Here is a 26,720-nt window from a genome sequence, read left to right on the forward strand (position 1 = left end):
ATAGAGCCCTTTACTGTTACTTAGTATAAGGATGAACTCAAATTTATATCACAATATTCAATTTTGTCAGAGATATTTAATAATTTTTGGTAAGTTATGTATAATAGATTTAAAAAGTTTCTATCTTGGACTATTCAAGTACAATAATTATGCTGGTGGTCTAAAACCAAATTCTAAAATCTATAGGCAGTTCCTCCTGTGAAAATATAAAGTACCGTAATTTTCAACGTAAATCATAATTAAAACAAAAAAAGATATTAGAGTGTAAAGTTTGATTAATGTGTATGCAAGCAAGTGTGTGTTTCACAGCTATAGCCACCCCAAATCTTTCTTTAGTCAAATATCCGTTTTTTGGTACCAGTATAACAAGGATGACAACAATCATAATAGCGAACATCAAGAAAATTAAGCATTTCTTTGCAGACACATATTTAACAAATATAAGACAAAAAGAGTAAAATAATGTGCTAACTCACCACTTTAGCCTCCGCTCTCATACAGTCCCACAGGGGTTCTATCCACTCACCACACAATATTCGGAAGATCATCATAAAGGAATGAAAGAAATCGGTAAAGTTCCACCTAAAATTTCAATAGTATTTTTCAAGAATATAGAAGTTTTACCTAAAATTTAATTGGTGTTACATTCTAAATCAAAAAAATAACCTTAGTACTTCAATCAATCGATTTTTGGCTTACAAATAACCAAAACCTTTGACTAAAAAAATACAACAAAACAAAAAGTTAAGAAGTTCAAAAAGTTTGTTAAAAGGAAACGACAATACAGAGTCAAAATATGTTAAGTTTGAGTAAAAGTAAATTCTCAAAGAGCTTTTACAAATTTTGCTACAACTTTTCTTACCATTCCCTAACTTCCCTTTAACTTAGAAAGTTTTTTGAAAATCAATCATACTGTTAAGTATTTTATACAGGATTTTGCACCAATAGAACAAACAATTTAAAACTTTAATCATATCATTCCATTTATAGTACTGAATTTAAAAAAATTGCATCCTTTTTTTATTCAGGCATTATCTTAAAATACTGAAAATGTGAAGACTGACTTGTCACTCTTTATCAACAAAGGAATGCTTAATATTAAAAGTCACATTTGCTTTTTAATTTTCTAATACAACGTTAAATTTGAGAAAAAACAAGAATAGTTATCCTATTATATAAATCAGTAAACTTTTTTGTTTGTGGGGAAGGATCTCACTAACCTCCGAACCGATGTGCTCCTCCTTTATATGAAACCTTCTTATAGGTCCTGGGATGATTTTCGGCTATTACATTTTTAAAAAAATTCTGGGTATGGTTTTAGGCTATTTTTCTGCAATCCATATTCTTTCAAATATATAGCCCATAGATGCTAGGGGTGGAGCCGCTAGTCTATAATACAAAGTAGAATGATGTCTGTCTGTCCATCTGTAGCTTAAGATCTCAGTACCCGCTGAACCAATTTGATTCTACTCTTCAGGGAATGTAGAAACTGGTCCTGCGGTGGTTTTAAGCTATTTTCTTGGGGATGGGACACCGCCAACACCCCAAAGAAGGAAAATGAACCCCCATCAAAACAATTTTTTATATCTTCAACTTTTTTTATTAAATTCATAAAGATTGTGAAACCTCCCTTCGCCTGTAGGGGTGAAGCCCCAAAGTGGCTTATGGCAAGAAAAGTTTTAAAGACATCAAAAAAGAGAAAAAAATTGAATAAATATAAAAACTTATGAAAAAATCTAAAAACGTAAACAAAATTTTTTAAATTTAAAATCTATTTGGAAAAAAAGGCCCTAGAGGCTAGGGGCGGAGTCGTTAGTATTCAATATTTGATGGAAGTTTTGTAAGGACAAAAGACTAGAGCATTGTAAAAGTAAGAAAGTAAGTATAGAGACAGAATGAGTTGGTTTGAAGAGTAGCTTCTTGACTGAAATAACTAAAATTACCTAGGAATTGGATCAGGAGCAAAGTTTTCTACAGTATAGTCCTTCCCAAATAGTTGCATACCAAGCACAGCAAAGATGTAGATAACAATTAAGAGGATGAAGGTCAGGTTACCCAGAGCACCCAGAGTTGAGATAATAATACTCAGTAACACCTAGATTAAAATACTTATCATTTGTTTATTCAATTGGCAATAGAAAAAATTAATGTTAATGTGCCAATTATAGATTACACAAATTATCCTGTTTTTCGTAGCAAGTGTTAGAGTCTGTCTGTTATTATAGCCTGGTCAGATTTTTATAAGAAGTGCAGAACATTCACTTTTCTTCACTTCAAAATCCCTAGCCTCTCCAAACCATCTATTACACTTCACCTGTATTTTATCTTTTTTACACATTAGATAAATAAAATAGTTTAGCATTTTTTTGAATAATCATTTATAAAAAAAGCAAAACACTAGTAAACAAGGATGACAACATCCATAAAAGCGAAGCATTGAAACGGTAGGACAAACGGACGTTAACACTTGTATAGTTTCAGAACTGAATAATCCTAATATAACTGTATAAGAGTCAAGGCAAAATTGTGAGTAAATTTGTTAAAAAACTGCTTGATACAGGATAATGTTTATGGACATACTTACATTTTTAGGACTTGATTATAGAGTTGCTTCGTTTATTACATTATACTTTGTTGTCCCAGGAATCAACATACCAAAAATCAGATCAATCGGATAATTAGATCACATAAAAATTTGATGTTAAAAAAGTAAAAAAATCATCATGTTTAAAATGGACGTACGGACATTTTGGTAATGATTATAGAGTTGCTACGCTTTCTAAATCGTACCTAACTGCTAAAGAAATCACCATGCAAAATTTGAAATCGATAGGACAATTTTAACATGCCTAAATTAACGAAAAAAGCTATCCGTTACGGACGGACGGACGGACGGACGTACGGACCGACCCTAATTATAGAAAAGCTTCGCTTTTAAAAATGGTCACACAGATTTTGACTGGTGATAAATACTGCAAGTAAAAACTCAACACATGTAGCAACTACATTCCCTCTCGCTTTTATGTTCTTTTTTTATAGAAATTTCTTTTTAGAAATGGCAAACATTTTCTAATAATTTTATTTTCCGAATTATAAAAAGTGTGACGGAAAGGAAGACAAACTTTTTTTTTGGAGTAATTGTTTTAGAAAATTTTATTTTAATCGTATTTTCTGTTACTTGTCAGTTCCTAAATATGAAATAAGATTGTATTAATGATCCTAAGAATCAATATTAAAACAAGGATGACAACATCCATAAGTAGCGAAGCACAAAAAATTGTAGATGGGAAAAGGGTATTTATTAAAATCAAGAATAGATTTATTGGTTAAAATAAAACAAAACCTTGTTTTATTTTGTTTGATGACGATGGTCAAAGTGAATTACATAAAAGATGCTCATAATAATGAGAAAATATATTTTGATACTGATATTCCAAAAAAGTTTGAAAATTGCATAAAAAAAACAAAGATATAGGGAAATATGTAAAACATATAAAAATAGCCAAAACCCTGGCCGCCATGGTTGGTTTCTTAAAACGAAAGAAAATTAAATTTTTATATCCTTAACTTAAAAAAATAGGAAAATCGGAACATATACACTGAAAATATGGAGAAAGATGTGAAAGATGTAAAAATAGCCTAAAACCGGAAAAGGCAGTCTGGTCGTCATGGTTGTTTTCTTTAAAAGACGGGAAATTTCATTTTGATATCAATAACTGAAAACATTTTGAAAATCGGACTATAAACACTGAAGACATGGAGAAAAATGTGAAAAATATAAAAATAGCCTAAAACCTGCTAAAAAGGCAGTCTGGCCGTCATGGTTGGTTTCTTTAAAAGACGGGAAATTCAATTTTGATATCTATAATTGAAAAATTTTTGAAAATCGGACCATAAACACTGAAGATATGGAGAAAAAATAGAAAAATAGCCTAAAACCTGCTAAAAGGCAGTCTGGCCTTCATGGCTGTTTTCTTTAAACGACAAAAAATTTAATTTTGATATCTATAGCCGAAAAAAATTTTGAAATTCGGACCATAAATACTGAAGATATGGAAAAAAAATGTGAAAAATATAAAAATAGCCTAAAACTTGCTAAAAAGCGGTCCAACCGCCAATGACGTTTTATAGTCAATTGTGCTCCTTTATGATGGGAATGTTGTCAAAAAATTTCAGCATCCTATCTTTTATAGGAGCTGAGTAAATCCCATTTCCCCCATAGCGTTACGGACGGACTGACGGACAAAGTGAATTATAGAGTAGCTTGGCTACTAAAAATGGCTATATTAACTGACCAGAGCTATACTAAAACGACAGACTAAAATACGGACCATCTTTGAATGTTGAAAAGATTTGTTTTAAAAAAAGATATACTTGAAAGGCCTATAAATATTGATTATTTGTTTTTTTTCATTATTGGAAATGTGTAAGGGAAATAAAAGTTACTTGGTAACACTAGCTTCTTTAATAAACAACATATGTTCTATATATGTAGCTTAGGTTCCATCACTTCCATGTTCTTATGCGTGTCTGTTTTATGCTCTAAATGCCGCTCTATTGTTCTAAGAATGTATTTACAAAATAATTCAAGTTTTATTTGTTAAAGACTTGAAATCCTTTTTTTGTTTCCTATGTATTTACTTACACTGCAAGGTTAATAAACATTATTGAATATTGTCTTGATCATATTATTTGTAGGCATTATCATGTCGTTTAGGCCGTTTGACAGCTAGCGACCAATGAAATTGTTGTTAGTAGATCTTCCTCAGCAATTGTGACTTGATTCTAATAATGTTTGGTACACTCTTGTTATATGAATCATCAGAACTTACTCCTTAGTGTGCATATTGCATCCCTATTTATGGGACTTAGGGAAAATGGTTAAATTCTCTATTATTAAAAATCTTTTTTTCTGGCCAAGATAAATTTTTCAACGAGATAAAAAAGGATGCTTATAGGCTTTAATTAAAATAAATAATCCTTTTTTTAAAGGGATACAGAATAACACCACTCTTGTTATTAGATCAGTATTTAATATGATTACAAATTGTATAATCTTACAGATCAACTTGTGCTGTCAACATACAAAGATAAAATTAATTATTTATTATAAATCAGGTTTAGAAGTTTTATCATTTGCCCAACTGTAGGAGGGTGGTAATCTTCTTGTACTAAACACTATTTGCAAATATTGATATCGTGCACAACTAGGACAGACACAAATATAGTAGAAAAACAAGTTGTTATGTAGGCTAAGAATACAAATAACTTTCTTGGAGTTTGACTCCAAACATTTATGTTATTTATTTTCCTTCTTTGTTGCATTATTTATCTTTGCCACTTTTGGTCAATTTGGCCAATATGAGGCAGTTATCAAATTTTAATGACTATGGTAGGGCAGAGGGCCCCGTATGCTCATTTCGACCGCACTGTCGTGTAGTCCTTTCCTTACTTGGAAAAATTTGGTAAAGTCCAATTATTAGTATTTTATCATTGTTTTTAGAACAATTATACTATCCATTAATGCACTTGCGAGGTTACAAATTTTACTTTTAAACAAATTTACCATTGCAATCTAAACATTCAGTGCAAATCATTTTATACAAAAAATAAACAAATGGTTCATTAATAATAGTTGATTTACTTGAATTATTTTTGAAAATAATCAAATGTTTAGCTTGTTACTGACAGACTAACTAATGGAAGGACAGACAAAGTTATAGAGTAGCTATAAAAGATTAAGTACATTAGTAGGAAAACTAAGAATATTTGCTTGATTTGTAAACTTTTGTTTGTAGACAATGATTACAAAATATTGTAAGTTTTTATGCCAATTATAAGCAATAAAGGTCTATGCAAAGTTTTTTCTGAAGTGTGTTTAGTTCAGCAACAAAAAATTATCAATCGATTATTTGAAATAAGTTTATGAACAGTACGTTTGTGCTATAGCTTTGGTTTAAATAATTGTTCTTTTTTGAGAGCCTTAATGTTTTTTTTATACATATCTTTTAATTTTAAAGTTAATTAAACGATTCTTAAACAACAAAATTTTGTACTGTAAGGTATATTCTAAATAGATTGTAAGTATTTATTAATATTTAATTATATATTCAGAGCAAAAATATTGTTAAGTTTATCCCACTCCAAATAAGCATAAATATCCTAGTTGTAGGCCAAATTATACCCCTTTCTTTTTTCAACTATTATCATCAAAGTTTTTCTTCAATAATAATACAAATAGTGAAAAGTATATTATACCTTTATAAAATACCCTTGCGATAGACATTTTGTTTTAGAATTACTATAATACTCATTTACAAAGTTTCACCATTGAGTTACCTCATACTTATTTATTTTTTCCAATCTTAAATCTTACACTGTCATTAGTGTGATAACCTATTAAAAACAAGGATGACAACATCCATAAAACATCCACACTAATACGATATCTATTAGGACAAAAGTCACATTTGAAGGACAATATTAAAATTTTCCTGTCGTTCGCGGGTTCTAGAAATGTACTTAGAAAACATATTCAATTTGACAATTTTTTATTTTAGTTTTGAAAAGAAAAGGTGAATTTTTTTCGAGGGGGGGGGGGGGGGCTATTTCTTTTGGGTGGATTGTTTACCCTCAACAAAAATAGTCATAAATTTTCCCAGGACGTTTAGCAGTAAGCAAGATTCTGCGGTACCCATACACAGACCCTGTTACTTTATTATAAGGATAATTTTGTATTATGAAACATGCTTGAAAATAGTTGAATAGTTAAAATACTATCTGAAACATATGAAACATGGATAAAGATTAAAGTTCTACTTATGCTGTAGTTTTCAACAATAAATTGCCTTCCTCCTACTTAAACTCAATACATTTTAAAGAAAACCTTCATAACTTTAACTATTTACTAGAGTTACCAACCACAGACGAATGATTTTATATTTAAACATTCTTGTTTGCATTAAATGGTCATTTTATAACAGCTCTTTAATTTATTTTTAAACAAGTATGACAACATCCATAAAAGCGAAGCTCTGAAACGATATGGCAGACGAACATTAACTATTGTTGAGTGTCAGAACTGAATATACAAGATATGAAAATATAAGGTTTGACAAAATTATACGTAAATTTGTTGCAAAACTTATTAAATGCAGAATTCTGTTTAAGGACATACTGACATTTTAATACTTGATTATAGAGATGCTTTGCTCATAATATTGTACCTTATTGTAATAGGAATCAGTAATCAAAAAATCAGATCAATCGGATGATTTTATCACATAAAAAATTGTTATTAAAAAAGTAAAAAAATCAACATGTTTAAAATGGACGTACGGACATTCTGGTAACGATTATAGAGTTGCTACGCTTTTTAAATCGTACCTACTACTACAGGAATCACCATGCAAAATTTGAAATCGAAAGGACAATTCTAACATGCCGAAATTAACGAATAAAAGCTAACTATCTCGGACGGACGGACGGACCGACTTTAATCATAGAAAAGCTTCGCTTTTAAAAAGTAGCATTTGTTAAAGAAACAAGGATGACAACATCCATAAAAGCGAAGCACTGAAACGGTAGGACAAACGGACATTAGCACTTGTATAGTATCTAAACTGAAAAATCGGAACATAAATTATAAATGTTGAATCAAAATTGTAGGTAAATTTGTTGAAAAACTGCTTAAAAACAGGATAATGTTCATGGACATACTTACATTTTTGGACTTGATTATAGAGTTGCTTCGCTTATGATATTGTTCTTTGTTGTCCCAGAAATCAATATACCAAAAATCAGATCAAACGGATAATTAAAACAATTAAAAATTTGTTGTTAAAAAAGTAGAAAAATCAACATGTTTAAAATGGACGTACGGACATTCTGGTAATGATTATAGAGTTGCTACGCTTTCTAAATCGTACCCAACTACTACAGGAATCATCATGCAAAGTTTAAAATCGATAGGACAATTCTAACATGCCTAAATTAACGAATGAAAGCTATCTATCTCGGACGGACGGAAGTACGGACGGACGGACGGACCGACCCTAATTATAGAAAAGCTTCGCTTTTAAAAATCAAATAAAGATAAATCATGTAATATTTCCTAATATTGAAACCTATTAATTAAACATTATGACAGAGATCTGAAATTCTAATTTTCCACGTATAACATTTTAAGGTTTATGGATAAATTTAACTGAAGGAGAGAGAGAAATATAAGATATACAAATTGAGAAAGTTTTAACATGAGTTGAATTAGTTTGCTGTACTGTAAAAGAACAATAGTTTTCAGCAAATAAATGGATTCTTTTTAAGTTTATTTAGAAATAAATGGGAAAAGGAAAAGTTCTATGACTATTGACTAAGTCTGATTATGACTTGATTTGGATATTAATTTTTTGAATTCTCTAATATGCGCAGCATTACACAAGACATAATATATCAATAATATAACAATCAATATTAATAATGTGTTACTCCTGTTTACGGGTCCAAACATTTAACCTTGTCTTGAAGCAGATTTATGCACTTTTTACTAATATTGATTTTAACTTGCAAATCATGTTCCATAAAGCTTCGTTTCCTTTATCCTGTTTGTTTATATTTAACGCATATTTTCTTTTTTAAATATATATGTTGGTGTTCTACATTGGGTTCTCAAAATCGTTGATTTTTTTTTTACAAAAATAATCGTTGATATTTACAATGCAATTAGAAGATTTCTTGGTCAATTTATGTACACAATATTTATGTTAATTTTTTTTTTTACACATTTTGGCCTCCATTATGAGTGTAGGTCTTATAAGAGCAGGTCTTATGTCAGTGCAGGTCTTATGTCATTTTAGGTCTTATGAGTGTAGGTCTTATGAAGCAACATCAAGAATGTCTACATCGACGTTAAAGATTCAAATGATACAAATATTTAGGAAATATTCATAAGGAAAAAGAATAAGAGGATGAATAATCACCCCTTTTTCATTGTAAAATATTACTTCCCCCCACATAAAATAATCCGTCTGCTAGAAAGTGAAACTACTAGCAGCTTTTTGCATTTTAATTAACCTATTCTATATATAATTTTTTTTTTAAATTTAATCTTTTATTATTATTATTCTATAATTTATTAAATAAGGAAAATATTTTTTAAAATACAATTTGATTTAGAATCTTAAAAAACATACAGCCAGTCGCGGTTTTGGTGTGGTAGAAAAGTATGTATGTTACACCTAGTTTAAAAATGGGAGTATTCACCTTTTATGATCGAAAATTTAATTTTTTTAAAATTAGCCCAAATGTAATATTTAATAGTTATTTCTCGCATCGTATTATAAACAGCTTTATGCGGATATAGAATGTACAATTATAAGATTTAAACTAGTTTTTTAGCCCCGAGGTCCCGAAGGCTAAAAAAACTGGTTTTAATCTTATGATTGTACATTTCTATATTCGTAGAAAACTGGATATAATACGATGCTAGACATAGTTTTTTCGTATGGATGAGAACCGGTTCCTATCCACCAGATTCAAATGAATACGAGAAATCTAATTACCATAATAAAACTTTTAAATGTTTACTAATAGTTGTCTACTTAAAAGACATACATGAAAACTAAGGCTAAATATTAAATAAAATATTTCAAAACTAAATAATCTAAATTAGTGAATAAACTGTAATGCTATCTATGTTTTTTCCAAGACAATACTTATTTTTACAATATTTTTAACATTTTATAGTGATGTTATTTGGCCCTTTAGTGACAAAAATCCAAAACAAGAAAATTACACACAAAATAAAAATAGATAACTGCTATGATATTCTAGTTCTATATCCAAAGCTAGATGGCACTGAAAACCTGATTATTATGATTTACAATCAAGTTTTCATATAATTATTTGTAAAAACGTTTATTTATTAAGAAATAAAAGTTAGATAGACTGCAATATAAATCTTATAAACTAATAATGTGTGTAATGATTAAAGTCTGTAGCCAAGTTAAGAGAAATTAATAATGATGATTTTATATTCTTTCATCAGGTTTCATCAGAATTGGTAATACTTCAAAATATTTCCATATCATCCTATAAAAATAAGATATATGCTTCAAATAGCAACTATAATTGTCAAGAAATTACATCTTATTATAAAATATTCCCATTTTGAAAAGTGGTGGAATAACAATAAAATTCAGCGCGGCAATAGCGCAAAACAGGCCTCTAGGCCCACTGCCTATTCTAGTCCTCCAAATACCTCGATTCCTCTCTTTTATTATTTTCTCTATGGATATATTTTATAAAAAAAACTGTTTCTTTTAAAAATTAAACAATACTTAGTCATGCCTCTTTGACGATACACCTATGACATACTTATCAATTAAGATAGATTAAATAGGGAAAAGGAATACCGAAAGAGTCATTTTTATAATCATAAGTTTTTGTTTGTGTATGATTTAAGAAATTGTTGAATAATGGATTGTAAATTTGTATGTATTGAGAATACCAACACCACACATTCACCAATATCAAACAACTTTCATGATATTTCAAATTGATTTTCTTTGTTTGAACTGAGTGCAGAGTTTTGGGCACTTTCAATTCCTTACTTCCTCATATTTACATAGTAAACAAAATATGATAAATATTTTCATACTACGATTTTTTTTTGTAATGTTACATTATATCTATCTAAATATAAACTATAAGGTAATGCTAACAAAGATTTGAAACATGAGATTGTCATTATAAAGTTTACCATGATTCTCATAAGTGTACTACTTGTATAAAGAAAATGGTTATCATGCTTTATAACTGTAATGGCAATTTTTCTTTTTGTCTGCGGACATAATCTTTAAAAATTTCATTACACTATCCCTCTTCGTCAACGAATTGACTATCTATATTATTGTAGTCTAGGAACCCAAATTTATATGACATATGAACTGTGAATTTTTAGCCTATCATTGTAGGTTCCCGCCTTATGCATATGCGTCTAAGGTGGGAAATATGACCTCCCCCTTTTCAAAGGTCCCCTGGCGTAGTGCCTTTTTCTTTCATGACCCCAAATAGGGGGCAAACGCGAGCCCCAAGTATGTAACAACCCCCAAGAAAAATTGTCCTAATTCCCGCTTAAAAATATTGAATAAAAGGATCATATGAAGGAAATGAAGTCATTCCTTAAAAGGACAGAAATTTCATTGCAAAAAGGACAGAAATCATCTTCCTTTTTCTCAGATAAGTGAAATATGGACAAAAATCACTCTCCTTTTTCTCACATATCTGAAAAAGAGAATAAAAATCACCTTCCTAAATCTCACTTAATCTTCCTAATCCTAAGAAAATTAACCTAGTTCCTCCAAATTCTACCTTTTCATAACAAAGTCTACCTTTTCCGTACACATTCTCACTTATTCTCAGATAACCTACCTTATTCTAAGAAATTCTTCCTAAATCTAAGAAAATCTACCTTACTTCCCCAAATTCTTCCTTGGTTTCCCAAATTCTTCCTTATTCTAGGAAATTCTACCTTATTCTAAGAAATTCTTCCTTGTTCCAAGAAAATCTACCTTATTCCCCCAAATTCTTCCTTATTCTTGGAAATTCTATGTTATTCTAAGAAATTCTTCCTTATTCTAAGAAAATCTTCCTAATTCTCCCAAATTCTTCCTTATTCTAAGAAAATCTACCTTATTCTAACAAATTCTTCCTTATTCTAAGAAAATCTACCTTATTCTAAGAAATTCTACCTTATTCTTCCTAATTCTTTCTTATTCCCCCAAATTCTACCTTATTCTAAGAAAATCTTACTTGTTTTAAGAAAATCTACCTTATTCTAAGAAATTCTTCCTTATTCTAAGAAAATCTACCTTATTCTAAGAAATTCTTCCTTATTCTAAGAAAGTCTACCTTATTCTAAGAAATTCTTCCTTATTCTCAGAAATTCTTCCTTATTCTAAGAAATTCTACCTTATTCTAAGAAAATCTACCTTATTCTAAGAAATTCTTCCTTATTCTAAGAAATTCTACCTTATTCTAAGAAAATCTACCTTATTCTAAGAAAATCTTCCTTATTCTAAGAAATTCTTCCTTATTCTAAGAAATTCTTCCTTATTCTAAGAAAATCTACCTTATTCTAAGAAATTCTTCCTTATTCTAAGAAAATCTACCTTATTCTAAGAAATTCTTCCTTATTCTAAGAAATTCTACCTTATTCTAAGAAAATCTTCCTAATTCTCCCAAATTCTTCCTTATTCTAAGAAAATCTACCTTATTTTAACAAATTCTTCCTTATTCTAAGAAAATCTACCTTATTCTAAGAAATTCTACCTTATTCTTCCTAATTCTTTCTTATTCCCCCAAATTCTACCTTATTCTAAGAAAATCTTACTTGTTTTAAGAAAATCTACCTTATTCTAAGAAATTCTTCCTTATTCTTAGAAAATCTACCTTATTCTAAGAAATTCTTCCTTATTCTAAGAAAATCTACCTAATTCTCCCAAATTCTTTCAATATATAGGGGTCCCAAACTCAAAAACAAAGTTTCAGCACGATCCGACCACCCGTTCTCGAGATACAGTGACCTGGTGTCCTTGGCACTGACGTTGAGATTTGGGAAATGGTTCGAATCCTTAATGAAATATTTTGGCACTTAGTCAAAATTTTGAAGAAAAAATACCCAAGTGGACAAATAATTTTGATCAAATATTTGAAAATTATTTTAAGTGTCAAAATATTTTTGGACTTTAACCAAATTTACTAAGGATTCGAACCATTTCTCAAATCTTACTGTAGGTACTAAGGACACCAGGTCATCGTATCTCAAGAACAGGTGGTCAGATCGCGCTGAAAATTTGTTTTTGACTTTGGGACCCCGTTATATTGCAAGAATTTGGGAGAATTAGGTAGATTTTCTTAGAATAAGGAGGAATTTGGGGATATAAGGTAGATTTTCTTAGAATAAGGTAGAATTTCTTAGAATAAGGAAGAATTTCTTAGAATAAGGTAGATTTTCTTGGAATAAGGAAGAATTTGGGAGAATTGGGTAGATTTTCCTAGAATAAGGAAGAATTTCTTAGAATAAGGTAAATTTTCTTAGAATAAGGAAGAATTTCTTAGAATAAGGAAGAATTTCTTAGAATAAGGTAGATTTTCTTAGAATAAGGAAGAATTTCTTAGAATAAGGTAGATTTTCTTAGAATAAGGAAGAATTTGGGAGAATTAGGTAGATTTTCCTAGAACAAGGAAGAATTTCTTAGAATAAGGTAGATTTTCTTAGAATAAGGAAGAATGTCTTAGAATAAGGTAGATTTTCTTATAATAAGGAAGAATTTCTTTGAAGAAGGTAGATTTTCTTAGAACAAGGAAGAATTTCATAGAATAAGGAAGAATATGGGAGAATAAGGTAGATTTTCTTAGAATAAGGAAGAATTTCTTAGAATAAGGTAGATTTTCTTAGAATAAGGTAGAATTTCTTAGAACAAGGAAGAATTTGAGGGAATAAGGTAGATTTTCTTAGAATAAGGAAGAATTTGGGGGAATAAGGTAGGTTTTCTTGGAATATGGAAGAATTTCTTAGAATAAGGTAAGTTATCTGAGAATAACGGAGAATTTGTGTAGTTAAGGTAAAATTTCTGAGAATAAGGGAGAATTTGTGTAGTTAAGGTAAAATTTCTGAGAATAAGGAAGAATTTGGTAAAATAAGGTAGATTGATTAAACATGGTTGTAATAGTAAGGAAAAGGAAGAATTTTTAAGAACTAGGAAGAATTTGTAAGATGGTGGACAGAGGTCACCTTCCTTTAGTGAGAATTTGTAAGATAGTGGACAGAAATCACCTTCCTTACTGAGAATTTGTAAGAAAAAGGAAAGGAAATAGCCTTCCTATACCCAAGGAAGGGAATTTCTGTCCTTTTTAGGAATGACTTCATTTCCTTCATATGATCCGAATAAAATGATGCTAAACTAAATTTTCTTTAGTTGACTGATTTATTTCCCGAAGAAAAGAAAATTATAAAAATTAGACGGTCAATATTATTTATCATAAAATTAAAGCATGAACTGAATAATACATTTTTCACTCTATTATTCAATTAAACAATAAATATATAACTACTAACGATCAATTCTGATAGATGCATTATTGTAGATAATCATTTCAAGAAAATTAAAAGAAAGAGAAAACTGCTTTGACTCCGTAAATAAAATGGTACACCGACAAACGTCCTAATACGACAAACGTCCTAATGCGACAAACCTCCTAAACGACAAACGTCCTAATGCGACAAACGTACTAATGCGACATCTCTTTAGTAAAACGCCCTCAAAATTTTCAAAAATTATGAAATAAAAAAAATCTTCCAAATTTAAGGACAAAATCCTCCAATTATAAAAATATTTAACATTATCAAATTCAAAATGGCAATAAAACACAGGAAAAAAATACTTTTTAAATCGAATAACTTTAACCATAGGCTAAATTTTACAAATCTGTCCGACAGTTTTCCCAAAGTCTGTGTTGGCTAACACAAACGGAATGGTTTCGAACCCAATACAACCGTGCATTACAAAAAATAAACCTTTAACTTCATTGAGTTTACTAGATAGAAAAAGCATTACCTTCATAGTTGTCCAAGATTGAGCCAACTTCAATACTCTCATCTTAAAAAATGGATCATGTTAGTGTTATTTAATCCTTATATAAAAGTAACAGGATAGGCGTCGGTCTGTCTGTTTCGAAGGATATCAAACCCTGCTTTTTTCAACACTTTTAGCATGGGCACTGGAGATGGGAAAAGGTTTTTTTTTCATCTAGGAGAGATTTCTCTTGTGAGGGTGGTGATAACATCCCCCTGAATAGCAAAAACCTTCCAAAGACATTTGACAAGGAGAACCATATAGGGACAGCGGTTAGCGATATACCTTGGTACAGACAGACACACACAAACATCCTCTTACTTTTATTAAAGAACTATCTCCATGAGATTTTAGAGAAAAATACTATTTTTCTTTATTGGCTTTATCGTTAAGATTTGGAAGTATAAAGTTGTAGTTTGGTGCAATGTAATAATAATAATAATATTACATAGTCCAGCAGATCAAAATGCTTTGCCTTTTCAATAAAAAATATTTATACTATGTTCCTTATTTTTATTTTAATGATGCGATTTTTGTTAGATAAATATTAAAAAGTGAATGTTAAATGTGGACCAATCAAATCCTCTCTTGTATCTTTAAACCAAAATTTACTTTTTGTTACACATGCGAGCAGCTCTTACCGTAGTGGGCCCTACCCCCTGCTCGGAAAAACCTACTGGTCCATTCATTATTTAGAATAAGAACAAACATAAGAAGGCTCACTACCAGATCACATATTTGATTACATAAGTAGTATTGTTGTCATTGAAAAGGTTTTATAAGAAAACTATCTATTTTTTATCTGCATGATTGTTCTAATTCATATATTTGTCTGTATGTCTCTATGATGGGACCATTTACTCAACACACCGCACTCATTATAATTCAATGACAGTATTCTCAAAATTCAACAGATAAACTTGGTAAATAGAAATAAAAATAAAGCATTTTTTGTAGTGCAGTTTATCACCCTTGCAATTCGGGGGGGGGGGGGTCATATTGACCTCCCCCTAGTTTTTTCAATGTCATTTTTTTAAGGTAAGATAGAGAGTTGTGACTTCATGACTTTTTAAGTTTAGTATTTATACGTCGGCAAGAGTTAATCTTATAAGGATATCTGGTCTGTTTCGGTCGTGGCGTCCGGTCAAAGTCGGTTAGGTGGCACCAAATTTAGAAAAAATTCTAAATAAATTCTTCTAATACAGCTAGAGACCTATAATTTTTTTTGGTAAATCCTTGAGCAACAATAAACATATAAAAATATTAAATGGCGCCGCCAACCGCCGTTTTACCGCCGTAACCGCCAAAAATGTATATATGTACATATATCAGAACGCATTAAATTTACTTGCAAACACTCACTTACTATTTGATTGGTTAAATCTAATATTTTTTCTATTATCTTGTTTGTGACTTGACTTATTATTGTTTAAAAAATATAGAACAATCTTTTCTATAATTTCCGTGCATCAATTTACTAAATTTTGCTCTTATCAAAAGTTCATGTTGAATATTGTGGCTTCTCTGTTTATAGACATAATTGTCTTAGTTTTGCTATTAATGCAGTTCTGTAGGAAATTTTAAAAAAATACCGTGTAAGGGTTGCAAGAATATATCCCCAATCTTTTATTCATATCTACTCATTTAAAACCATAATACCCGCATAAATAATATTTGATAGCTTTCCCCAAGATAAAAGTACTGCAATATTAAGGACAATTCTAGATCCATAAAGTAATCGTAAAACGTAGTTTTAAATGGTAAAAAAAGGTTAAGATATATATAGTGATGTCACTTTACTCAGAAATAGAGTGGAGCCGTCCAGTTTCTGGTTATAAAAAAACCTTACCAGTCTCATTCCTCTGAGTACAGAGATACCATCAACACTCTCGAGACCCAGGTCAACTATACTGGCTGCTACAATCACAAGATCAAAAATATTCCAACCATTTCCAAAATATTCTGGGAAATAAACCAGGGTTAATAGTATTTGATTAAGTTCTTAAATTTTCTACCAATAAATTGAATTTGTGTAAATAATAATTTTATCCACTTAATGCACCCAAGTCTCTAGGCCCCCTGAGAAGAGTATGTACCATTCAAATTCAAATAAATAAAGATGGTATCGGACATTTTAATTCTACATTAATACTTTATTTACTATATGCAATGCTGTTGGTTATCTAACTAAATTTAATATAAAAGAATATTTGGAAATTTAAAAAAAAAAATCCATGAAAATATCTGAATCAAATTTGCAGCTTAAGTATTGGTAAAGTATAGATATACACAGTATTATATGGAATGTACATTTAGGAATTAAATACAAATAAATACATTTTACAATCTTATTTGTCTATATTTGAATAATTTAACCTTTATTAGAATAGAAACATGGATGGCAACAACTATAATGAGCTAGTAGCTTTTCTCCTATTTCTAGCCCCTGCGGTGTCAATTGCCTAAACCGTCAATTTTCCTTGTTTAAATGAAGTTTTCTCAAAAACGTAGCTTACAGACGGATAGACTGTCAGGCGGATATTTCCAATTATATTAAACTTTAAATAAACAAAAGGTTAATTCTCATTAAATCCTGGCTTGACCTTTGCTAAGTGCGGCTAGTTTCAGAACAGCTTCTAATAAGAAAAACGCAGTAAACACCTAAAGTATTAAAAATTATATACAAATTTTATATTTCATTATCATCAAAAATAAATTTTATGTTAGATGGATGTGTACAAATATTTTCATTGTTTTTATCTTTATACCTCTCCTTCAACCTATCTATTCCCTGAGCATTATAGACAGGTAGGTCAATCCGTTTCAGGTCATCCTACTAGACACAAACATTTATCCAGCAACTTCCATTTATGTATAAATATGACTACCTTGTTACCCATATCTAGAACATACTGAAGGTCCTCTCCCATTCCATGATGTTCAATGGCAAGAAAACATGTGTTTAGAAGAATACACAAGGTCACCACAAAGTCAAATATCGAGTCGTTGATCACTTTGTACAGAATATCCTAGATAATTTTGAATAAATTAATGCAACATTTTATCTAAACTCAAAGAAAAACAGAAAATTAATTTGTAAGTCTGAACAAATTGAACATAAGTTTGTTGCAATATTGCGTAAATACATGATACTATATAAGGATATGTGTCGCTAATAACATAAGACCTTGTTTTCCTATGTATCATCATTCCAAAAATCAGATGAATATGATAACTATATAATACGACTTTCTGGTAATGATTATAGAGTTGCTACGCTTTTCAAATCGTAAATAATTGAAATAGAATTTATTATGAAAAGTTTGAAATCGATGGGACAATTTATGACTTCGTAATGATTTTTGTATGCTCAAGTCCCAACCAAAAGTAATGCTACTTCTATGCTGCATGTAGAGTATATATTTGAAAAGTCATGATAAAATTTCAAGTCTATAAAACATTTAAAATCAATTTTACTTCTGTCTTTTACCCATATATATTCTACATGGATTAATGTTTATGTATGAAGGGCCACGTCAAATCATTGGTAGAAATGTCAAAGGAGCAGAAAGTACTCAACGCCGCGTCAAAATTAGAAACGTTAAAAATGGCTCTTTTTGCTGCTTTGTCAGATATGCGATGATATTAGACAATGTAGGGGGAATGGTCTGGCCCAAAACAGGTGTAACTCATTTATTTGCCTAGGTAGTACTTTCAGACATAAGAGTGTAATAAAAGAGTTGGTTGTCTGTTTGGTGCTACTTTACTCAACAAGCCGGGGGTTTGTACAGAAAAGGATAGATTGGGTCCTTAGTTATTAGACCTAACATGACGTAAAAATGTCATGAACAGCAGCCTCGCCCGAAAGAAATAATTTATAGGTAAGTTTTCCTTTCAATTTTCTTTATCATCTTAGTGTTTGATTAATGTATTTGGTATTAGTTTGTATTCTAGCGTATTCTATGGTTTTGTATGTAAAGTTTGCTCAAGTTTCACAGTTCTTTAAACAAAAGAATTTAGAAACGAGGTTAAAGTCAACTTTTGTTCACTCATGGCATACACACCAACACACGACCTCACACACCCACACACGCATACGCTGCAATACCTCACAACTCACATTTTTCTTAAACAATATTTTAACAAGGATGACAACATCATAAAAGCGAAGCTCTGAAACGGTAGGACAAACGTACATTAACATTATAGTGTCAGAACTAAATAATCATAATATAAATGTAGAAGGGTCGAAGCAAAATTGTAAGTAAATTTGATGAAAAACTGCTTGATTCTGGATATTGTTTATGGAGATACTTACATTTTTAGGACTTGATCATATAATTCCTTCGCTTTTAATATCGTACTTTGTTGTCCCAGGAATCAGTATACCAAAAATCAGATCAATCAGATAATTAGATCACAAAAATATTTGTAAATAAAAAAGTAAAAAATCAACATGTTCAAAATGGAAGTACGGACATTCTGGTAGTTATTATAGAGTTGCTACGCTTTCTAAATCTACTTCAGGATTCACCATGCAAAGTTTGAAATCGATAGGACAATTCTGACATGCCTAAATTAACAAAAAAAGCAATCCGTTCCGGAAGGACGTATAGACGGACGGACCGACCCTAATTATAGAAAAGCTTCGCTTTTAAAAATAAAATGATTAATTATTTACACACAAAAATCCATTTCATGAATAGATTAAGTTTTTTAGGACCCACAGGATTTTTCTTCCTATTCTAAAATATCTCTATTTGTGATAATTTTTGTCCTAGGGAAATCAGAATTAAAACAAATATACCATCGCTGCAAGCATCTTTTAAAAGTATAAACTTACCTGGGTTTTTAGCCAACATTTGTAGTCTAGGCAGCAGTAGTGACAACCAGAACAGTTACGATCATTACCAGTTTCTAAAACATATGTTTCTTCGTACAGGTCCTTTTATATAAAGTAGTAAGCTTCAACCCCTGAAGCGATATTTTCCTTTTTACAATGAATATAGGTCCAGGAAAGGTTTTTAACTATTTTTTGGAGGATATCTTAACCCTATCAATAAAAAATGACTCCCCCCAATAAATTATTTATTTATTTTTTTTCTTTTAAAAAAACAAATTGAAAATGGGGAGCTGGGACGACTTTTCTAGATGTTCTAGGGGCGTAGCCGCTAGTCATATAATACAGTGTTGTAAACAATAAAGTTTTTTCTCTCTAAAACTCAAGGTCTCGGAAATTGCGGAACCTAACAGGTTGTACTATTAAAGTAAGCTTCATAAATGTTTAGGTTATTTTCCTGATTTTCCTCGCCTTAACCTTACTATATCGCCTACCAATGTAAAAAAAACTGTAATTTTGGATTGTTCCATTGTACATAAAAGTAGTTTATTCTTCTCCTTACCCTGTCTACAATTATCTGTTTAAGCTTACCTTTGATTTTAAACAAAATTTTATTCTAAAATTTAGGAACGTGGGGCGAGAGTTTCCCACCCTCCTCTCGTTTGTTTTGCGGAAGGAGCATTTTTTCTTTTTTTTGGAGGGTGGGGAGGGGTGGGTGTCCAACTCTCTGAGAAAAAATAGCTTAAACCAACGCAGGATAATTAGATATATTTATATTTATAAAATAAGATCTTATCTTCAAATTGACAGAGAGACAACATTCTTCTTAGTATAATTGACAAACATTTTATTGCGTTTGATACAGCTTGAACTTAACAAAGTGTTTGATGTACGATATTGTATGAATCAGGAACCCAGTAATAGTGTCGGACTGATTATGACGTAAAAAAAATTAGCCAAGGAGAGGCCATTATTGACCAATGGTAAAATTTATAGAAGCCTCTCATTGGCTAATTATTTTTTTTACGTCATAATCAGTCCGACACTATTACTGGGTTCATGAATCAGTATATACCAGTAAATTTAATATTTTCTTAAATGTACTATTTGTATTAGTATGTCATTGAGAAACTTGTTTTTACCATTGTCGAGTACATATAATTAATTATACATTAGAATGAGAGGAAAATATCCATTCACTCTTTTTACTTCAGTTTTATTTCTTTGTTTTCTTATATACTGATTGATAAAGTTAAAGTGAATAGAGACTTTCCCCTTTTCAATAATTAAAATTAAATAAAATATTTAAAAAAACAGCTCTCTTAACCTATATCAATTTTTATTTATACAAAAGTATAACTCAAAAAAAAATTGATTTGTTTGACTTGGTAACTTTTAAATCAAGAGCTTTTAATCTTATAAAATCCTATAAAATTTCCTAGGCTAGCTAAGATGCTAGCCTAGGAGTTAGGGTTTCCTCAACTTACATAATTCTCTTTATTTATGTAAGGCTGGGGAAACATAAGTTTTTAGAATAAGGTATTAGTAGCCAATATTTATGTACATATGTTTGTGTGCCAATGATTGCACAAACAAACAAAAAACTTAAGCCTAGGTAATGCAGAAACAAAGAAGATGATGCAAACAAATATTCTTGCCAAATAAATAAAAAAACAATTAGAAACAAACAGTTTACGTTTATTTAGAATGGAAAATTAAATTATCAAAAATTGTTTGGATTCAAAGTTGATAAAGTTTTAAATCTATTCATATTCACATCTACGGTGTGTATCGGTCAACACCACTCTTGTTTCAAATATAAGATTTCAACCTTTTTTTTATTCTGTATCATCCCCTTTTTCTTCATTTTTGATTATTCACTGACAATTTCTCTCAATATATCCCCATACAATTTACAATTCGAAATCATCTCCTTTTTGGTCAGCCTGTACTTGGATGGCTCTGGTCGTTAATTTAAGCATCTTTTAAGCTACTATCAATTTCATAATATATTATCACAAAATTATCTAAAAGTAAAAAACATGAATTAAACAAAGTGTGTAAATTTCTTTCTATAATTTGTCATCTTTTTCTCTAGGGAATTTTCTGTTAAAATGCTACATATGTCTTTGCTATTATTACGTCATTATGTTACTTTTATCTGTTTTCGGTATGATTTATGTGTCTGCTATTGAGACATTATTATTAATGTAAGTGTATTGATTGAATGACATTAATTTTTAAGAACTTGAACATTACCGACATACAAAATATCAACAAAGTACATAGATATAAAAAAAATAGGTTCGCTCTAAAAAGTTATTATTTGTTGATCTTACCTATAGAGACAACGAAAGGAATATCAATTTTGCTTGGCTTTCTCTCCTTCTCCTTGCAGTTAATAATCTCCACGTTGCCGATAGTAAGATCGTAGAGGCTGTCCTGATCGTGGTCACCAACAACTCCACTGTCGTTCACAGAGCTGTCCCTTAATTGAGGTCTAGTGAAAGTGAGTTAAATAGAGATCACATGATTTTAATAAGGGTAAAGCATTTAATTTAAAATAATAAATGCAATAATTGAATTATAAGGATGCAAAAACAGATAGTTCCTAGTTAATTTGAAATTTGAAACATTCTCTTTTGTTGCTTGAACATATTAGAGAGAAGTTATTTAATTTAAATTGTCTGTTTTTTTCCAGTAGACCATGAAGAACAAAATTATTTCAGGTTTTAAATTCTCAGCAAAATAAATCGTATCAACAAAGTACATTTTAAAGAATTTCTGAAGAAATCAAAACCTGTTTAATTTTAGGCAAATAAAATATTTGTTGCATCAAGATTAAAATTCTTTGGAGTTTTTGACCAAGAAATTTCAATTACATAGGTCCAGTATTTGTTAGCAATTCCTATTTTGACTTCTAACATCTTACATTACTACCACAATGCTGTACTTCGCTTCCTTGCTCAGAAAAAAGAGAACAATTTTAAATGAAAATGAATACTTAAGCTGCTGTAGGATCGGACATTATTGTCCGTTGACAGCAGGAATAGAGTCTGTAAAATATTATAAAGAGCTTTAACCACGATGATAGAAATATCTTTTTTACTCAAATTAACTAAAGAACAATATTCTAAGGTTTGATTTTTATATAAAATTATTTTTAAAAATTATCATTACCATTTTAAGGCCTTTTGAAATAAATTAAATAAATGCCTCACCCTTAGTAAACAAGTCCTGTATTTTAATTAAAATAAAACTTGTAATATTTCTCATGCATGCAGTATCAAAACATTTTCTTCTTTTCACAATGACGTAGTTGCCATACATAAGAGGAAAACCTGTTTTAGATTTTGAACTTTTTATTCGCAGTAAAACTATTTCCCCTCGACAAATTTACATTTAGAACAATCTGTTTTTTTTTTTTTTTAAATATTTATCATTCGTTCTTAAAACTAAGAAAACTTTAATATAATTCTATAAGTAATGATTATTTCCCCATCAAAATAATGCAAGTAAAATTTTATAAATGAGATATTCCATTATCTTACCCCTTCCTATGTCCTTGTGTGTGCAAGTCTTGTTTATTGCATGAGTTGATTAATACGTGTCTAAGCATAATATATTATATAATCAAAGTGTAAAAGCATTTTAAATTAAGCTATTCTAACCTTGTTCGATGGCTGCAAAATGTAAAAATCACCAATAAAAGTTATTAATATTTTTTTTTTACTGGAAGCTAAAATAGACTTAAAATTTTATTGAAAATTCCAAGCACCTAAAAGGGTTATAGACCAAGACTTCTTATTTTCCTCTGTTCTTATTTCCTTATGTCTCAATATAAACTGTCATTAAGAGCAGAGCTTGATCTTTAAATCGTTTTTATGGTGCGCTGAATCGGGGCGATTCAGAGATGAACCGTAGGTGCGCTGGTGGTAAGCCACAGCGCACCTGATTTGTAAAAGATTTTCGGCGCGGTGTTGTTAAATCGCTTGCGCACTCACTAAAATATCAATCTGCGCCAGGACAACTTTATTACTTAAGCAGTGTCAGTAAGGTATTTTATATAAAATGCCGTGTCAGTATGGTATTTTATATAAAATATTAATATATAATTTATTTTAAAAATAACTATAAAAATGTTTTCACGATAGTTTTGCAATAAAATATTAAAGTAATTAAAATAAATATTTATTTATTAAATCAATCACTCCGATTTGGTTCGGCAATGTTACTCGGTGAGTGGCATTGCCGCGCCGGTACCGCGCCACAGGGCGCGCCAAATCGCCCATGCAAATTCGATTTAAAGATTGGTATTTAATAATTTGATGGTGCGCTGAATGAATCGCCCCGGTTTAAATCACCTATAAACGATTTAAAGATCAAGCTCTGAAAATATTTGAACCTGAAATTGTGGGAGTACATGTTTTATCTTTTGTGACACACTAAAAAAGCTATTCTATCCTGTTAAGAAATGATCTTGATGCAGTAATGAATTTGAATTAAAAAATTTAAATATAACTTTTAAAGGGTACATTTGCAATAAAACACTGAAATACTTGATTTTCAGCCTAGTTGCAAATGCATTACTCATATATTTGTAGGCTCTTCACTTAAAATGTTTATTTCTATTCACTTATAAAAAGGAAATTTGGAAAGTTTCATTAAATTACTTAAAAATCTAATTTAAATGACCCTAATAAAAGTAAAAAATCATTGTTTTAGGCCAATTAAAAGGAATAAAATCAGGTAATATGAAGCATGGCTTTAAAATAAATTCTTTGGCTGGTTTAGAATACAATGTTAAAATAAAATATTTTTGAGAATCAACAAATATACTTTACCCTATTTTTTTCTCATAAATTATTAAATTGTTATATTTTTTAGAACATTTACTATTTTGAAAAAAATTCCCTGAACTTTTTCATCACAGAAAACTATGTTTATTTTTCAAATAATTCCTAATAATCTATACTAGAACTTTTTACTTCACCGTTAGAAACAGATTTCGTACAGGAAAAATGAAAATGATTCTGATATTAGTGCTTGGAGAATATTTACCTGCTGGAGCTAAATTCTGAAACACTTCTCTGAGGAGTTGAGCAAGTGGGAGAGAGAGTGTTTCCTTGTTGTAGGGGCACAGTGATGTTAAATTTCGCCTGACAAAAATTTAAATTCAACATTTAAATATTAAACTTCATCTTTTTAAACTTTTTCGTTTTTGATAGATATGTCCTTGAAGGTAATCTTAAACATTAATTTATCCAACCTTATCCTGAAATTCAGGTAGCTGAATTAGTCTGTCCTTCTACTTAAAACAAGCCTCTTCCATATCAAGTCTTAAAATATTTTTTTGCAGATATACTAAGTCAACCATAAAAAAGAAAGTTTAGTAAAATCCTTTTTTTTATGGAAAATCTCATAGAGGCTATTAAGAATGATAAATATATAGAAAAATAGAAAAAATATAGATATATAGAAAAGCTTCGCTTTCAATAATCATCCTTACTCTGTCTGGCACACAATCAACAAACACACAGCCAGTATATAGGATAATAATGGTATTAATAAATTGAGATAATCTGGTAAATATTTACTCAAGTATAAGCTGTGTCTGTCTGCAAAAATATTATTATTATTATTTGTTATGTTTTGAACAATATGGAATGTCATCAGTATTCAATATTTATATCATATTCTTCATGCATAAGCATGAGTTGGGCAAATAAAAAATCGTCCAATTCAAAAGGCAAAACTTTACAAGAAGGTTAAATGAGAACAAACGGACTACGAGCAAGTTTTTTGTCCCTCAAAGTGCCTTGTTGAGCACATAACTCTCTACCTCTTATTAAAAAAATGGAAAATAAGGAGGGGTGGGGCAGTTGTTGGTAATATTGGTAACTGATAGCCTCCAGGGAGTAAGGGTGGGGACAATAAGCAATTAATTTAATTTCAAGTACAGTTAGACTCGACTAATGTCACTCCTAGAAACATCAACGTACAGTGCAAGAAGGAAGGTGGGTACGTCTCTGGTCTTCCTATCCCTAAGATCCAAAATTTCCAATCAATAGATGTTATAATCTGCAGATTATATAAAAATTGTATACCTTTTTGGGAATACCAAATGTGACTGTTATGCTATTCCATCCACTATTTGGTATATGTTATGTTTCCTAACAATTTTTAAAGCAATAGAATATAATACGTTTTTTTAGTAGCGAAGCTACTCTATAATTCCAAATGTCCGTCTGTCCGTCCGTAATAGGCAACATGGGAGAAACGTGATTTTCTTGGCTTCTCTTTATGATACATGGCTGAAACTATTTGTCAGCATTCCTATCATCAAGGAGCTTAATCAACTATAGAACACCATGACGGTCGGTCTGCTTTTTAGCATGTTTTTGGATATTTTTATATTTTTCAAACTTTCCCCCATATCTTTGGTGTTTATGTCTAATTTTAAAATAAAGAATATCAAAACAAATTGTTCGGCCATTTTAAAGGATTTTTGTATTCAAGGATGAACGGACAGGTAGCATTTTTATAAATTTTAAAGAATTACCAATAACTTTGGTGTTTTAGTCCAATTTTAAAAGTTTTGTGGATAAAAGTATCAAAATTAGATTAAAGTGTATATCCAGTATACAATTTACTCTACTGTCATTCTATCAGTCCTCATACAAAATACAAATATTAAAAAGAAATATATAAAAGTTTCATGATTTTTTCTCTCCAATAACTCTATTCTTTATTTTAACAAATGTACTTTACATCTCCCTGTCCGTATTCTTATTCCTACTTTTTTTGCTTAGATACAGAATGTTGTCCTCCTTAAACCTTTTATTTAAAAAAAATATTGGCTAATTTAACCCACTTACCCCTGTCAGATATCATTCATCAAGATCTCATTTTCTTCATTGACAGTTTTCAATAAATTATGCCTATGTATTTTTGTTAATTGATTGTTTGATATTTCTTATAGACCTCTCAATTACCGATTTTTAAGCCATAATTTGTTGTGACAATGTGAACCATAAAATAATTTTTTCTGGTTTAAACTTTTACGTAAAAGAAGACATTACGGTTTTTATGAATAATTTCTGATAGAGGAAAGTGGATAAAATTAACCATCACTTTTTACTTCATAAAAATCACACTGTATTTCCTTAATCATATATAAAGAAAAATATTATGAAGTCTCGTCGTCTAATTTGTCATTAGTAAACAATAAAAAAACATTATAG

At 30.0% G+C, this 26,720-nt stretch overlaps 1 protein-coding gene across 8 annotated transcripts in view; it reads right to left on the reverse strand.

Annotated features, from left to right (window-relative positions):
- LOC145311659 (sodium channel protein 1 brain-like) overlaps positions 1 to 26,720 on the reverse strand; it is a 209,137-nt gene that overhangs the window by 76,022 nt on the left and 106,395 nt on the right. For 6 of the 8 annotated variants that reach the window (XM_080150616.1, XM_080150618.1, XM_080150613.1 and 3 more), the window contains 10 exons: positions 24,538 to 24,634; positions 23,148 to 23,159; positions 21,816 to 21,964; positions 19,480 to 19,553; positions 17,525 to 17,665; positions 17,240 to 17,297; positions 16,486 to 16,598; positions 14,619 to 14,660; positions 1,944 to 2,095; positions 477 to 582 (listed from right to left, as the gene is read on the reverse strand). In XM_080150616.1, coding sequence (XP_080006742.1) covers positions 477 to 582; positions 1,944 to 2,095; positions 14,619 to 14,660; positions 16,486 to 16,598; positions 17,240 to 17,297; positions 17,525 to 17,665; positions 19,480 to 19,553; positions 21,816 to 21,964; positions 23,148 to 23,159; positions 24,538 to 24,634 — 944 coding nt within the window. Of the gene's footprint in view, positions 1 to 476; positions 583 to 1,943; positions 2,096 to 14,618; positions 14,661 to 16,485; positions 16,599 to 17,239; positions 17,298 to 17,524; positions 17,666 to 19,479; positions 19,554 to 21,815; positions 21,977 to 23,147; positions 23,160 to 24,537; positions 24,635 to 26,720 lie in introns of all 8 variants that reach the window. The other 2 variants (XM_080150617.1, XM_080150614.1) reach the window with 2 other exon arrangements.

This window comes from Acartia tonsa, chromosome 2 (genome assembly GCF_053477335.1).
Source record: "Acartia tonsa isolate MP-2025a chromosome 2, ASM5347733v1, whole genome shotgun sequence".
NCBI lineage: Eukaryota > Metazoa > Arthropoda > Copepoda > Calanoida > Acartiidae > Acartia > Acartia tonsa.